Raw genomic sequence first — 17,053 nt, 5'->3', positions numbered from 1 at the left:
TCATACTTTTCAGTGTTAAAAAGCTATGTTTGAGCAAGCTAAGCAGTTACTGGCTTTATCAGTGACTATGTCTCATTGTCCATGTAATGCAAATGCAGAGTCAATAAAGAAATTTAGAGAATGTTGGATTATTTTGATATTTCGATTTCATATAATTGGATAATAAAAAGCATTTAAATGGTAATAGAGTACATAAACATATAGTTATAAAGGCAAATAGAAAGATCTATATAAATCAATGCATAGGCACATTTCTAAGCGGTAGCTTTAGACAGCACAGGGAAATTGCTTCTGTGAGAATAGATTCATCACAATTTAACTTGCAGTATAACTGTAATTACTGTCACACAATGCAATATAACTTTATTTGTCCTTAGGCAATATTTAACATTTTTCCTGGAGGGCCACAATTCCGCTATCAGACTGAATCCAGTGGTCACCTGGAATGTGAAAATCAAGTAAAAGTTGAGCAATATTTCAAATAAATGAGTGAATAATTAACATATTTCAAAGTAGTGGAGTACGCTTCTCATTTGTGTAATGCTTCACCCACTGATCTCAGCTGAATCCCAGTATTTAGTCTCATTGGTGTGATTATGTAAATCTGCGCGAAAACCTCCTTTAATGGCAAAGCCGGATTAAAAACATATAGTCCATGTGATCCCTATGACCCATTATTAGCAAAACCAAAACAGACTTAATTAGATGTAGATTATATGTTATTGACTGAAACTATTGCAGTCTTACTAGTGCTAAATATGGAAACATTTCACAACATATGTCAAAACTGTGCCAATATGCACATCACATCACAACACTACCACTGTTCAGAACTCAGATGTCACCTCCTGTTTAGGTAGTATCATCATTACATATTAAATTAGGTATACTGTATTTTGGTACTGAAGTATGTTGCTCCAAAAATGATGTGCTAATACTATGACAAGTAATGTCCAAATTCAAACGTTTCTTCTTTTACACTAGTAATATATTAATGTCAACCGCAATAGTACCTCCACAAGTTCATCTTCCACTGTTCAAATGGAACTTTAAAAACTGGGCTCGTGTTTAATTCATTAGAGGCATATGAGAATTTATTTATTTGTTTGTTCATTTGTTTGAGATTCTGGTGGTTTAAGTATAAATTAATTTCTCACTGAAGAACTGAGTAATCTGTTTCATGATTTGAGCAAGGATGTGAAGCAATTCACTATTAAATTGTCAGAGGGGCTAATTTTACCAAAATCCTCCACATGCATAGAAATATTCAACGACCTACCAGCACAGCATTTTGTGAAACATAACCATACAAGAGGGGAAATATAACAGCATTAAAATAGTAGGGACATATCGACCCTATTGAAACATTACTTCACAAAAGTAAAAACACTACTTTTGTACTTTGTGATCCATTCTCAAATGAGTAAGCCCTTGTTAACTGCTCCCACATTAATCTGACAGAAGGGTTCCTATTGGTGATTCTGAGTAATTTTCACTAATCCTAGTCAGCTAAGAATGCATAAATTCAGAAAGACTTTGCACCAGGCTCGGATAGATGAGGAAAACCAGCTTGGCTGTCAGGATTCCAAGTAGTGCTTTCCCATAGACACACGTACTCAAATCGTGTGCAAGTAGACGGATAAGTACCAAAATGCAAGCTTCTGCAATCTGAGCACAATGATCGTGTTGGTTGACCTCCTGGTGATGCTGCTGGATGTGACGTACCACATCCTGCGCTCCACGCTGCACGCCGTGATGCCCCCCCGGCTCAAGTACATCGAGGGGGAGCTGGTGCTCATCACTGGCTCGGGTGGGGTACTGGGGCGCCTCTTTGCCCTGGAGTTCGCTAAGTGCGGCGCAGAGCTGGTGCTGTGGGACTGCAATTCGGCCACCAACGAGCAGACAGCCAAGCTGGTGAGGGAGATGGGGGTCAAGGCCCACGCGTACACCGTCGACCTGACCAACCGCGACGCCATCTACCAGACGGCCGACCGCGTGCGGAGCGAGGTGGGCCGCGATGTCACCGTGCTGGTCAACAACGCCGGTGTGGTGGCGGGGCGCCGGCTGCTGGAGTGCCCCGACACCCTGCTGGAGAGGACCCTGCTCATCAACTGCCACGCCCTTTTCTGGGTGAGACCACTGTGTTTTTGCATGGCAGATTTGGTATGACAGACTGAAGGTTTGCAGCAGTTTGTAAAGGCTGGCAAAACGTGATGCTATTGTGTCATGCAGATGTTGACTTTAAAGTGAATACAACAACAGTAAGTGGGTGGCAGTGTATAATGGCTAAGGAGTTGGTCTTGTAACCTAAAGGTCCCAGGTTCGATTCCCCGGTAGGACACTTCCGTTGTACCCTTGAGCAAGATACTTAGCCTGCATTGCTCCAGTATATATGCAACTGTGTAATTGGATACAATGTAAGTTGCTCTGGATAAAGAGTGTCTGCTAAATGCCTGTAATGTAATGTAAGTGTGCGTGCATGAAACAGCTGTAGCAATAGGTGTGCTGCATGATGTGCATAATAAATTAGATGACGCAAATTAAAGATGAGGTGATTTTGTGGGACGCACTAGAAATGAATGACATCTCAGCTAAATGTGGGAACTTGACAGAGAAATGAGAATGCAGTGTCTACTCAGATTTATTTAAAGCAATTTCTCAAACACTAAGAAAAAATTCTAATAATTCACAAGCCCTAATCAGCAAGCTTGGGTCTTTGTTGGCAGTTTAATAGTCATAAAGGCACGTGCAGTTTTGATCCACTTGGCTCGCTCCATCTCAAAGAACAGTTAAGCCCACCAATTACAAGGGAACGTGATTTGCCCCTGATCCTCTTACTGTAGTAAGAGTCCCCATGTGTGTAGACTGGCTTAGCCAGGATGGGAGACCGGGATTTCATCCCATTATAATGTGTTTCTTGTCTCAGTAAACAACACCCCGTAGCAATAGTTCTTCAAAATATTAGACTGAAATTAGCTTACGTAGTAGCACAACCGAAAACTAACCCAAACTCTGTGATAGTTCAATATTTCATAAATTATTATTGATATTCCTGACAGCTAGATAATGTTAAACAGTGATTCTCTTGCAGAAAAGTTACATTCTTTTCATTTTAATGATGTCTTCAATAAACCCTATTGGGAACAGTGGTCTCCAGGCTTATTTTTAACAGCTGGGATAGCAGTTGTAGGTCACCTTGCTTGCTTTGCCTGCAGTCCCTTTATCCGAGCTCACCCCTCCCCTCCCCCACCCTCCCTTCTTTGTGTCTCGGAGTAGATGACGAAGGCCTTCCTGCCCCAGATGAAGGCTAAGAATCACGGACACTTTGTGACCGTTGCCAGCACCCTGGGCCTCTTCAGTACTGCCTGTGTGGAGGTGAGAGGCCGTGGGGAATGGGGGGGAGGGGGGGGGGGAGGTGAAGAATTCCCAGAATGCCATAGCTGCTCAATTGCATTCACAGAAGGCAATCACTGGTGGACACAAGCACACAAGAACAATTTATTAAATTTTCTAACACTCTTCAGTAAATGGTCTTCAGCTGTGAAACATAACCCGGCTACAAATGTACTCATACAAGGGTCCAAGATCACTCTGATAACCAGCAGACTTATATATTGCATTCTGGGTTCCTTACACCAGTGGACCTCCGGGCCTGGGGACCGCCGGTGTATGCTGGTTTTCATTCCAACCAGTTACAATCCAAGAATTTCAACAAGCTGTTAATTTTTCCTAATTAGGTACTTTTTATGTTTGGAGGGATTATTCACCCTCTTAAGCCACATTATGTCAGAAACAGCTATGCATGCCATTAAGAACAAAAATCCCATGCTCACATTGTGCTTATTGTGTTATATTCCAAACAATTACATAAATAGAGGTAACAAATTAACTGATCAAATTAAAGACTGAGGTAAAGCAATATACCCCTAAATTGGTGGAAGTGTGGACACATGGCCACTAAAATTAACCATTTGGTAGATAATGAAGAATTCAAAGACCTAGCAAATGATAATAATTGTGTTAACTGTAAAGAAACAATTATGAACAAACTTAAACATGCGTTCAACAACTTAATTAGGAGCCTATTAATTCACGTGGCTTAAGAGAGTAAATAATCTCTCAAAAAACACAAAAAGCATCAAATTAAGACGTATAACTAATAGCAACGTGTTAAAATGGGAAAATCAGCACACACAGGCAGTCCCCAGGACTGGAGATTGGGAGCCACTACCTTAGGCAGTGCCTGCTGGGCGTCTGCAGTCCTTTTAACCTACTTTCCAATAGGACTACTGTGCCAGCAAGTTCGCAGCAGTGGGTTTCCACGAGTCGCTGAGTCACGAGTTGCGGACAGAAGATGAGCTTGAAGGAGTGAAGACAACGCTGGTCTGCCCTTACCTGGTGGACACTGGCATGTTTGCCGGGTGTAAGATTCGGTGAGTCCACCCGCCTGTCCCACGTCCTGCCATTGATCGCAAACGTGCTTTTAAAAGTAGCTGTGGAATGAATGTAATAACAATGAAGTCAGATGGGATGTAGCTGCTTGTTGTGCCATGAATAGCCCAGTCTGCTATCAAAAGGCATAATCTCACAAAAAAGCCACAGCAAAAATGGGAGCCCAGAGTTTTTAAAAATATTTTTTTACGTTGACCCAAATGTGTCATGTTTTTGACATGTATAGATTATGAATTATGTCCCTAGTCATAGATTGGCTTCAGCCTTTTTCCACACAATAGTTTTAAGTTAGGGCTGTGGTTGATTCTGGATCAGTTGCTCGGGGGTGTAAAGTACAGGGCCTTTTTCAGCTAAGTACTGACCTTTCATTTCTACCCCCTGGTACCGTCTCAGGAACGAGTTGGAGAACTTCCTCCCAGCTCTAGAGCCCAATTACTGTATCCAGCAGGCCATGAACGCCATCTTGACAGACCAGCCCCTGGTGTGCATTCCACGCATGATGTACCTGCCCTTCTTGTCACGAGCGTAAGTACTAGTGTTCAGTCTCCAAACGCACCATTTTCTGTCGGTAAATGGCCCAATTAGATCATGATAGACACGCAACATTGCTTTCTTACCCAATGCAAGCACCAAACAGCACACACAGTAAAAGTTCACCATCCACTATAACACCTTCCTCATTCTGCCCAGTTTGACAGAGCTCCCTGGTCATTCTGACCTTCGACCTCTCACCATGGAATAACCGTGCCTTTTCACTATGCAGGCTGTTGCCATGGGATGCCAACGTGGCGGCCTACCGTTTCATGGGAGCTGATAGGTGCATGTATTCCTTCATCAAAACCATGGAAAAGCGTGTGGCCATTGGCCAAGCTAATGCAGCCTAAATCGCTGTGCCAGCCTGCTTCGATTTAAAATATAACTTAAGAAACTTGAAAATCTTGCCAAATGGGCCTTTCTGACATGATCAAGGATTTGTACAGGGAGACCGTGATTGGAGCACCATTTGGTCATGCTGGCTAATTGGCCCTCATGCCAGCAGACTATGATGTACAACTGAAATATGTGTCTAGTTAATGAAAATAACAGTGAACAGATCACAAGATTTCATCATTCTTGATGTACTCTAAACCAAACAAATAAATGTAATTGAAAATGACTAAAGTTCCTGCCCAGATGCTTCACCTTGGGTCACACCTTCCAACCCCCAGACCTACTCTTTGCGTGTTTTGAAAGTAAAGCTCCCATTCATATCTTGCACTTGAAACCTGTTACATGCAGAAAGCCTTACTCCGGTGTGGATGAGTGGAGAGACACACAACACAGAGGGTTTGATACAGTGCATAGCAGCACACAAGTTTTACTTACATTCCATGGGGAGCAGAAAATTGATGGTTTACAATGATGAGCAGAAGCATCTGTGGGCGGGGTGCGGGGGTGGGGGACTGAAGCGAAGGGAATCGTGCTTGGACCGTACGCAAACAAACTTTTATTGCCCCCCCCAACATCAAGGAAGGGGGCAACATCACAGGACATTACACACAGTACACTGAAGTCACAAGACCTTTTCAGCCCTACATGGAAATGTAGATAAACACTGCTTTTCTTGTTAAAGCACTCAAGGAAAATCAACAGTGGTTTGCAATCATTGTCATATCCTTCCATTGGGTCTTACTGCACTGCACACATGCTAACACAATCTGCCCCTCCTGGAACTTAACACTGGGGTTTAAAAAAAAAAAAAAAAAAACCCAAAACAAACAAAAAAAAAAGAGATAAACTTCAGTTTGATTCTTAATGAAACAAACCAATCTACTCAAAACCTACACAATTTTTTTTTAGTGTTCTTTCTCTCTTCAAGAAACATGAAAAGGAAATGAGAATGAGAATTTCTTAAAACTATTTTCTAGAAAAAAAAATGTATACAATTAAACAACATTAAGGATATTTTTCAATCAATCTTGTTTAACTGTGAACATTTTGTAACATACAGCAACTGTGATGATTTAGACACTACAGTGACTTCAAACTAACTGTAGCCCTCTAAAACAGCGGAGTTACACAGAAACACAGTGTGATTTTCTCTGGTGCTTCCCAAATCCCCCCCCCCCCCCTCCCCAAACGGTGTCTACACAGTGCCATCCAGAGTCTGTCCCAGCGTGCTTGAGTTAGCCTGTTTCAGGAGAGATTCACCTTCAATTTCCTGCTTGCCACATCTATGGGAAAAAAAGAATACATTCGTATTAGTTGACGATCACCCATTAACATTATCACATGACAGTACTGATCGAGTATTGCTCGACCTGTTTATCACATGTTCCCAAAATGGACACAGGGCTTCAGGTGCCTCAAAAGTCCCTGGCAAACCCAAACATGACTTCTCATGTAATTACCTACACTTAAAACTCCACTTCACTGGTCTCGTGGGGTTGCACATCTGGACGAAGGTCAAATGTTTTGATAGACATGACTAAATCCCATCTCAGTCAGCAGGTTATGCCCCATTCATTCCTTAACAGTGCCCCTCTGGTCAACAGCGTACCAAGAGTACATGCATGCCAGTCTTTACTCTCTCAAATCACAGCATTGCAGTGATGGTACAAGCCTGTCTGGCAATTTCTAAAGCAGGAGGAAAGTTAAATTAAGTTTCGTTAGGTGAACATTAGTATAATACTCTGATGATGGTCCAACTGTGATGAAAACATTAAAGTAATGACCCTTTTCGTTTTTTCTATCTTAAAGCATGCAGAAAAACATTAAAAACTGTGACAAGGACCAGGTTTTTCCACCCCCACCCCAACTCTCTAGGACAATCCTCTCTTGGACTCACTCAATAGGACAATCCTCTTTTCCTGTGTATCTGATATGAGCTTCCCTAAAGGGAAATTCATAAATGAATTACAACATGCTCATCAATATCAACGTGATCCAGAAGGTCAGATTATGGACCAGATCCTGAACATCCCTGAGTTCCGATGTGGCCACCCCCCTGATGTCTAAACTCACCCAGAGATTGGTCCATTGCCCGTCCTCTCATTGGTCTGTTGGTCCAGCTCTGACAGTAACTTCAGTATGTTCAGCGCAGCCTGCGAAGAGAGGTTTCAACCACTCCATCACTCATCATTATTCTGAAAAAAATAACTGCCTCAAAAGAAATAAAACAACAATATTGGACTCAATTCTTTATTCTTTTACGGACATCGCTGTATGGAGCAACTTAAGATACTGTCCATGGTACAGTGCAAACAGCCATTACAGATTACAGACACAGCATAAGACATAACAGCAATGGCCTACAGCTATCCAGGTAGTTTAGCACACTAAAAGCTATCACACATCCTGCCTGCATGCTACAGTCTGCACAATCACATATAACACATGTAAACAGCTCACATTTTTATGATAGCACACCACAAACACTCCCAGCTCAGCAGTCTGCAGTTTGACATACAATAGTTAGACTGTAAAAATACTCCAAAACAAATACACTGACTGGACTGATAGGGAATTATAAACATATTTTATTTCCCCGTATATGCATATTGATTCATAAAAGTGAAGTGAAATACAGCTTGCAGTTGGAGAGCTGGTGATGGGACAGTTAATAGTACTGACCATGTTGTGACAGGACATGGAATGGTACTGACCATGTTGTGACAGGACATGGAATGGTACTCACCATGTCGTGACAGGACAGGGAGTTGTACTCACCATGTCGTGACAGGACAGGGAGTTGTACTCACCATGTCGTGACAGGACATGGAATGGTACTCACCATGTCGTGACAGGACAGGGAGTTGTACTCACCATGTCGTGACAGGACTCCACGTCCTTCCCAATCCCGTGGCTGATGAGGGGCGGCTGGGAGGAGCAGTTGATCAGAGACACAAACTCATTCTTGTTGTTTTTGGGAAAGTCTTTGTATTCCACCTGAAAAAGCAAAAAACACACAGAAGCTATATTAGTTGGTAGGTGGTAGGCGGCCAAAATAGATGGATGAGTGTGTGTACGTGTTTGTGTATCTATGGGTATGTACGTGTCTTGCAGGCCCTATAGAGTGTGTGTATGCGTGTGTGCGTATCTGCAGGCCCTGCACAGTAGCCAGGTAGCTGAGCGGGTGTGTGTGTGCGTGCGTGTGTGTGCGTGTGTGTATGTGTTTACCTGCAGGCCCTGCACAGTAGCCAGGTAGCTGAGCGGGTGTGTGTGTGCGTGCGTGTGTGTGCGTGTGTGTATGTGTGTGTGTTTACCTGTAGGCCCTGTATAGTAGCCAGGTAGCTGAGGTGCTTCAGACGGGCGTGGGTGTGGGCGTGTGTGTGTGTGTGTGTGCGCGTGTGTGTGTGTGCGTGTGTGTGTATGTGTGTGTGTGCGTGCATGTGCGTGCGTGCGTGCATGTGTGTGTGTGTGTACCAGCAGGCCCTGTAAAGTAGCCAGGTAGCTGAGCTGCTCAGACGTGCGTGTGTGTGTGTGTGTGTGTGTATGTGCATGTGTGTGTGTGCGCGTGTGTGCGTGTGTGTGTGTGTGTGTGTGTGTGTACCTGCAGGCTCTGTACATTAGCCAGGTAGCTGAGCTGCTCAGATGGGCGTGTGAGGGGACCCAGGGGCAGGTGCGCCAGGCTGTTGTTGCTCTTCAGGATGGTCTCTGCTGTCAGGGAGGTGCCGGCATACAGCAGCTCGTTGGCAATCATGGCAGTGAGGGTGGCCTTGGCCGGGTTTGGTGGGGCACGGCTGTAGTCTTTGGCGTGGGGACCCTGGTTGGCCCCAACTGCCTGTGCCACCTCTGGCACCATGGGCAGGATGCCCGCAGGTAGCTGCTGATGACTCAGGAAGGGCAGACGGAACTCGTCTTCCTTGGCACCTGTGGAATTGTGGGAAATGATAACACATTTCACAGTATGCAACAAAACATGGTGCAGTACTGTTAAGTAATTAAGGCAATTACAGCCCAGTTTTTTCATGACAATTTCATAGTAAAAATAGCATATAAAAATGCACTTCTCAAATTGGTATCAGTTTTGAACTTCAGTTTAATTGCCGCAGTGCTTCCAGTCTAGACCGATGTAATAGATCCCTGATCTTAAATCAATTTCCTGTGTCAGGCCTCAATCGCTCACCCACTGCACTGTCCTCCACTGAGCCAGGTTCAAAGAAGGTCACTTTCCGCCCATCCCCTGGCTTCTTCATTGGCGGCTTTAAATATAAAAAACACATGGGGGCACACACGCATCATGATGGTTGCTACAAGCATGAAGCAAAAGTAAATATGCAACTAACCTTCAAAAGACTGAATATGAAAAGTGCACTAAGAGCTGGGTACTTCACCCAAATTGATTAGATGTACAAAAAACAAATGAGTACTGAGAGATTCTTCACACATTATTGTACAATAAGGTCTCTGTGATACAGCATTGCACTAGGATGCAGTGCAGTTCCTGGAGATCCACCATCCGGTAAGGTTTTCACTCTAACTCTAACAAAGCACACCTCATTCAACAGTTATAGGTCTCATTGAACTGCTAATTAGTAGAATCAGGTGCAACAAATCAAGGCAGAAATGAAAACCTACAGGACGGCAGATTTCCAGGAACAGGGTTTGGCAGCCCTGATACAGTGCATTGTACTCCAATAGTAAGCAGAAGGAAAGGAGCTTTAATTCTTAAGAAATGGAAGTGCATTTGCCCCTGTTGTGATTGACAGGCCTCCAGAGTGGAGAGTACTGCCACTTTTACCTTTTCGTCGGTTTTGAGTGCCGGTTTGGGGGGTTGAGGCTGAGGCACTTTGAATCCCATCAGCTCCAGCATCTTCTCAGCAGCGTTGCGTTTGGCCACCTTCTTGCTGGGGCCCATGCCCTCCGCACACTGACCGCACACCTTCACCTGGAGCAGAGAGAGCTGAGTCAGAGCCGCATCAGAGCCGAGACTGAACTGAGTCAGAGCCGCATCAGAGCCGAGACTGAACTGAGTCAGAGCCGCGTCAGAGCCGAGACTGAACTGAGTCAGAACCGAGTCAAAGCCGAGACTGAACTGAGTCAGAGCCGCGTCACAGCTGAGTCAGGGCCGAGTGGGTGGTTTATGAATGTTCACGAAAAGGTATGACCAAGAAACACCCTGTGGCACAGATGTTCTGTCCTCAGGGACCCACTTTTCATGGAAAAAGCAAGGAAGCAGGAGCTGGGCACCTGGCTGTTGCTGAGCGTCTTTGCCCACCTGCATGATGAACTCCCTGCGCCGCGGCAGCCCGCGCTCCGTCACCAGGCTGTACTCGGGCTCCTTCTCCTTCTTGGCCTGCTGGATCTGCGCCAGGCGGCTGATGGGGTTCATGCCCTGGCCGTACTCCGGGCTGGTCTGCAGCTGGAGGGGGAGGGGGAGGGGGGCGTGTCACGACCAGGGATCTGGAGCACAGCCACAGTCGCGGTGAAACCAAAGTGCACCACTACAGGGAAGCTGATGGCGGTCATCCTTCAGCAGAGTAACCTTTTCCCTCCTGGCATGCGGACCGGATATCCTGTTTCCTCTTGCATCTAACCACGGTGATATTCACAGCGCCTGACCTGTCCCCATGCCAATAGTTTTCCAACTCCTCCTTCCTTTTCACTGCTGCCAGTAACCGAGAACACCACCCTGCAGTCTAGACACCTTGTTTACAGCTACGTTTCTATCTGACCAATTATTTATCATTCCCATGCTCCAGCCCACCACACCTCCTCTACATAATGGCTTATCCTCCACCTCCCTCCATCCTGCTGTCTCCCCTACATAATGACTTATCCTCCACCTCCCTCCATCCTGCTGTCTCCCTTACATAATGACTTATCCTCCACCTTCCTCCATCCTCCCATCTCCCCTACATAATGCCTTATCCTCCACCCGCTCCATCCTCCCTTCCCCCCTCCTGACCTTGACGATGGACTTGGTTTTCTTCTTGATGCGCGGCTGCAGCTTCTCCACCAGGGGGAGCTGGGGCAGCTGGCGCAGCTGCTCCAGCACCGCTGCCGCCGCGCACTTCTTGGCGATCTTTTTGCTCTTCCCTTCAGCCTCCCCTGAGAACTCGCCCACCGTCACCCGCACCACAAAGCTCTTCATGTGCGGAGGCCCCGCCTCCTTCAGCACCTGAAGGGAGGGAGAGAAGGAACGAGGAGGGGAACAGAAAGAGTGAGTAGAGAGAAGGAAAAGAGACGAAAAGCAGGAATGAAAACGAGGAAACTGCAGACAAAAATAACTTCACATTGATTGAAATTATTCTACTAATTAGATGCAAGCGTTCTGATTAGACCTATTCACTGGTTATTCACTGTATTCAGTCATACTCTCAAAGACTCAGACCCACAGGCAGAACATTCTGTACCTCAAAGTTCACAGGCATGTTCCTCTTCAGTGCAATTTCAAAAACTTGACTGATTTCTGATTTGTTAAGGTTTTCTTCTGATGGCTCTCCATTCATCTGTAATACATTAGATTCTTATTACAAGTTTGCTAAGATTTATCCAGCAAAACATAGTTACATATGTATTTACATATACTGTATATCTCATATCCCTAATGAATTAAAAATGGCAGTACACAAGCTCAAATGGTAATAATTAATTGCAAATGAACAAGCTATTTCCAGCTTTGAATACTGAGAGGGGAAAAGGAGTTACTCTACAATCAGACCCACTGAATGAAGAAAAAGCAGAATATAGATGGAAGGTCTTTAGGCTTTTAACACGGTGAGCTGCAGTGATGAGGCAGTAGAGAGTGCATCAGTCTGGCTGTATGATACAGGGGTGTGGCAGTAGGGGCAGTATTAGGTACAGGGGTGTGGCAGTAGGTGTATAGGTGTGTACATAGGGGAGATGTATGGGAGTGACAGCAGGGTAGGTGAAGGGGTGTGGCAGCAGGCGGTGGCTGTGGGAGGCTCTTGCCTGTGGAAGCTGCTCCAGTAGCGGCTCTTTCTGAAGGGTCTTTAGGGCTTTGGAGGCGGCGTCGTGTTTGGCTGCCTGCCGCGTGCGCCCCTTCCCATGGAACTGCTGCCCGCCGATTGACAGCTCCATGTGGTACAGGACCGGCCCTACCGGTGGAAACGGGTAGTAGTACCTGCCCCCGGGGAGAGAATTTTCCGGTGAATTTACTGCCCGGCTGCCCAAGGGTTAGCGCCTCAAAAAAGTCTTCTCATAAATGAGCACTATCTCCCCCTGATTTACTGTACAGTACAATTGCTGGTAATAAATAACTACTCTTGTGTGTGTGTGTGTGCGTGTGTGCGTGTGTGTCGCTGTGTTTGTGTGTGTGTGTATGTGTGTGGGTGCGTGTGTGATGTGTGTGTTGGGAAAATGAAATCAAAATCAAGCTGTGAACATTGTTCAGCTTTGAGCATCTTTAAAGGAGCGGGCGGCGCCTGCTGGGCTGAACGTACCGCGGGTAAGGGCCGGGGGCACGGACGCTGTAGTTGAAGCTCGGCCTCATCCCAGGATATGGATCAATGGGCTTGTAGATTGGTTTCTTTCCCAGCTTCATACAAAGTGCGTTTAGCTCTACGGTGTGCGTTATGCTGTCTAAACACACGAGAAAGGACCATGGCAGAAACCAATGACCATGAATCAAAAAAGTACATCAGCATTACAAAAATATAGCTATAATGCTGCTCAGCTTGAACATGGGGGCAACATGGCCACAAAAGGATTAGGCCTAAGAAACACAAATAGACCACTGGTTCTGTTACAGCGTACCACAAACATTTAATTCCTGTCTGGCAGTAGGACATTACACAACTGAATAAAATAAACACCCTATCTTAATCATGAACATACATGGCTATGCAAGTTATACAATTATGATAAAAACCTAATCTGGTTAAACTATTGCAGCAAATGACTGGTTCAAAACATAGACCAGATACACTCATACTGAACAGAACAGAAATTGAGGACAGTAGAAGAAGACAATCAAAGAGACAGGGAAAGCTACACACTCGATTGCTGATTCACACATACAATTGCCAGTGCTCCCATGATGCCTGCTCCGCACGCCCGCAGAAAATGACGTATCAGTCTTTCATACTGAAACTGGCCATTTCAGAGCTCAGGCAGAAACAACAGAGGCTGAACGGCTTATTTTAAAAGAATTATCATTCCTAGTGCAAGGCCGAAAATCATCATTTGCTCATGATAAATAATTAAGTAAACGCAAGTTACATAAATAACACTTGCATTAAAGTGATAGATAAAAATTTAAGACAAACATCGCATTGAATCCGATATACCAGCAGCCAACAGAGAGACATCCCCCTTACAGTCAGCACGGGCACACACCCACAGACAGACAGACAGACAGACAGACAGACAGAGGCGCACGCACACACAGACCCCCTTGGAACAGCCCACCTGGGTTCTTGCCTGTGTTGCGGGGGCTGCGTATACTGGGTTTGGGAAGCGCGGTCTGGGCCAGGGCTGAGGTAGCCGCAGAGTGTTGGGCCTTCTTGATGCTCGTACCCTCAGCGTCCCAGTTTTGATCGCCCAGCGTTAAGCGTACTGAGAAAATCTGTACACGGGGAAGAGAGAGAGCATGGAGGAACACCACACTACCAACTGCTGCATACAACCACCAGTTCTCACCTTACCCATTCACACGTCCCATACGCATTTTATGGGTCACAGACGATCATTAAAATGAGATTCAGGGAAGAATATACAACAGTAAACCTCAGCTGACATGTTTATTAATCTGTTTCACATGAATGAATATGCACTGCAATAGAACAGCAGGTAACATTAGCAACTACTGGAGTGCCACAGATTTTGATTACTAAGAACCTGAATATTCAAAGTGAAACACAGCACACTCAGCACAAACATCAGTTCATTAAGTCTAATAATGCCAACCATGTTACATAATGCCAGTTTACCTACTGCAGACACTGAATCCACGTAGGATCTCAAAAAATAATAAAATAAAAATTAAGATAAATACATCAAAACATTAGTTCTTCCTTGTTTACATGTTTGTTACAAATCTGTACAGAGATAACAAACCTTGGAGTGAGCTGGTCCCTGCTCACTAAGCAGCTTATATTCAGGTTGGATCTTGTTGAAACGGGCTAACTCATTCACCAGACACATTGGGGTCTTCTCTTTAGGGTTTGCCATGTTAGGTACTGAAAGTGACAACACAATTCTCATGATTACTGATGAGCTTTTTTTTGACTGACTAGCTACTTTTACTTATTTTTACATACTTTATTTTCCTTTATTTAAACTACCCTTACTCCAAAAGTTTTTACTGTGGTTGTTGTTGCGCATTCTTCAATGTGACCTTTGATGAGACAAATCGAGACAAATTCCTTATATGTGCAGACTTACGTAGCCAATAAAAATCTGATTCTTTTCACAGCACCTGTCAACTCAGAACAGAGCATCAACAACTGATGATAGAACGCGACTGATGACGGTAGAATGAGAAAATGCGTGGGGCTATCAGTGGGTGGTGAAATCAGTGACTCACTGAAGGGAACCAATCATTATGGGATACTGTGAACAGAAAAAAGTTTGCTTGTTGCAGCAAGTCAGTGATTGGCAGTTCATTGCAGCTCTACCCATTGTGGGCTCATGAAACCTCACTTGCATTTCACTAGTATCCAATCCCTCTGCTCCTCCCCAGATCCCACCAGACCAGCATTCAGAAAACAATGAGCTTGTACCTGCGGGTGCGCTGAAGGGTGTTGCCGAAGCAGAGGGAAGGGCGGAGCTCCGGAGGGGGTGGCTGGCACTCTCGGAGGGCAGGGTCCCAGAGGCACAGGGGATGCTGTAGCCGGGGTGGGGGAGCTGCAGGGGTGCAGTGCTAGACAGTGGGCCGCCTGGGGACAGTTGGAACTGGACCTGGGACATCCTTATGGGCTGGTGGCTGGGTTCTGGGAGGGACTATTGAGTGCAGAGCAGCAGCGCAGTCGTGTGTGGGGTGAGACTGAAAAGGCCTTCATTGGAAGACAAAGACAGAGGAAATTATTGGTCATCACTGGTTGTCTGCAAATTAATTTGTAAATTGCATCGTTTTCAAGCAGGCCGATAAATCTCACAGTAAACGTCCCTGCAACAGGGGTGGTGCCAATCGAGAGATGTTGCCATCTGAATGCTAACTTGAAAACTCTATCTTCAAATCAATATAAAGTTTGATTCCTTGGAATTTAAATATGCTGAATTCCCGTTACAGACTGCAATCGTGTTACATACAGTGTCCAAATAAGAACGACGTATGCCTGTATTAGCCTCCAGAAGATGCACACCATCTTCTTTACTCAACTTGGTGACCCCCGTTCATATACCAGCTAGGTCGACCCCAAAGACAAGGACTGATTGGGGGAAGGGGCCTAACAAATCCACCGAGCTTGGCAAGTGATCTTGATCGCCGTAGACAACACAAATATGAACGCTGAACGCTAAGATTTGTTGTCGTAGCCTGTTCCAGTCAGACATCAGCTCCACAAGGAGAAATACATTACACAAAACGATTTAACCGATAAATAACGAAGTCGCTAACGTTAGATATGATCATTATCATAGATACAAATGAGAAAAAACATTTCTGGCAGTTGCAATATGATCCCATGTTGCTAAGAGGATCTTTAGCTAATTAACCAGCTACCTACTTAGCACTGGCTACCTTTGCAAAATTCTTGCCAGTTAAAATCCATCTAGCCGGCTAGCCAAGTCACAATTAAATAAATCACGCAATATAATTGCTCGCTAGAAAGAACTGAAAATTGAGACAAGATCACAAACAGTCCATTATACAAGCTAACTCGATACTTTGTTTTAACTAGCTTGCTAATGCAAGTGAAATTATTAAGACATAAATGCATACAAATCAGTCTCATAAACCGATAACACTAGCACCTAGAATGGCAAGCAAACCTTACTGTAATCTGTGCTGGTTAGCAATGGCAACAGTGAGCATGCTAGATAAATAATTTGGGGAGGGTTTTTGCACTTCATTTTGCAAATCACTTTATTTTCCAGAAATGACTATGGCTATGGAGGAACTTTCAAGATAGACATAAGCAATTGCCTAACATCGAAGCCGATTTACAGCTTTTTGTTCATAGCTATTTAGCTCGTAAAAATAACTGAATACCTTATAAACGCTCACGTTAGCTGTCACGTAGCTAAAATCTGCAGCCTTAACTACCCGGCTAGCAGCAATCAATGGTTAGCCACGTTTATGAATTTTAACTCCTGACAAAATGTCCGTGTACTGAGAAGGTGCTTAACAACTGTCGTATTTTACCTGTTGGTGATACAATTAGCGTTAGCTGGCTATCATTAATCACAAGCATTGCACAAAATGTTAGAACGCTGTATCAGTTTGCTACCAATGAACTGTAGCTTGCTTACGACCTAGAAAACATCATATTGAACCTCACCTTTTAATCTTTCAGTCCAGTTGTTAATTACTCCATGGGCTACAGGTCTTGGGGTACTTGCATTTGATTTCTCCCCGACTGCAGCGTTTCCCGTATTATTGGAATTAAAATGTTTGTGAGTGTTGGTGAGTAAAAGGCAGACAGGGCAAACACTAAAGAGAATGGCCCAGCCTCACAGCCGCCCTTCCAGGAAGTGACATCACATCGAAAGGAAG

General features: G+C 44.7%; 2 protein-coding genes across 3 annotated transcripts; one reads left to right on the top strand and one right to left on the bottom strand.

Moving 5' to 3' along the window:
• The first annotated feature begins 1,481 nt into the window (after nt 1-1,481).
• On the top strand, nt 1,482-5,613 carry rdh20 (retinol dehydrogenase 20). The gene is made up of 5 exons (XM_064298781.1): nt 1,482-2,130; nt 3,277-3,375; nt 4,285-4,433; nt 4,846-4,977; nt 5,216-5,613. The coding sequence occupies exons 1-5, from the start codon at nt 1,678-1,680 to the stop codon at nt 5,334-5,336; spliced, it is 954 nt and encodes a 317-aa protein (XP_064154851.1). The 5' UTR covers nt 1,482-1,677; the 3' UTR covers nt 5,337-5,613.
• A 302-nt stretch (nt 5,614-5,915) lies between these two features.
• On the bottom strand, nt 5,916-17,048 carry stau1 (staufen double-stranded RNA binding protein 1). 2 transcript variants are annotated; one of them, XM_064298779.1, is made up of 15 exons: nt 16,839-17,048; nt 15,120-15,392; nt 14,455-14,576; nt 13,807-13,963; nt 12,840-12,978; nt 12,349-12,520; nt 11,790-11,885; nt 11,342-11,554; nt 10,652-10,795; nt 10,175-10,321; nt 9,560-9,635; nt 8,984-9,303; nt 8,257-8,379; nt 7,456-7,535; nt 5,916-6,665 (listed from the first exon to the last, which is right to left on the bottom strand). In XM_064298779.1, the coding sequence occupies exons 2-15, from the start codon at nt 15,304-15,306 to the stop codon at nt 6,578-6,580; spliced, it is 2,064 nt and encodes a 687-aa protein (XP_064154849.1). In that variant the 5' UTR covers nt 15,307-15,392; nt 16,839-17,048; the 3' UTR covers nt 5,916-6,577. The 2 variants fall into 2 exon arrangements, with proteins under 2 accessions (XP_064154849.1, XP_064154850.1); XM_064298780.1 differs by lacking the exon at nt 16,839-17,048 and adding an exon at nt 16,550-16,571.
• Nucleotides 17,049-17,053: the final 5 nt, after the last annotated feature.

Source organism: Anguilla rostrata, chromosome 11 (genome assembly GCF_018555375.3).
Source record: "Anguilla rostrata isolate EN2019 chromosome 11, ASM1855537v3, whole genome shotgun sequence".
Taxonomy (NCBI): Eukaryota; Metazoa; Chordata; class Actinopteri; order Anguilliformes; family Anguillidae; genus Anguilla; species Anguilla rostrata.
This window is presented reverse-complemented; position numbering and strand designations above follow the sequence as displayed.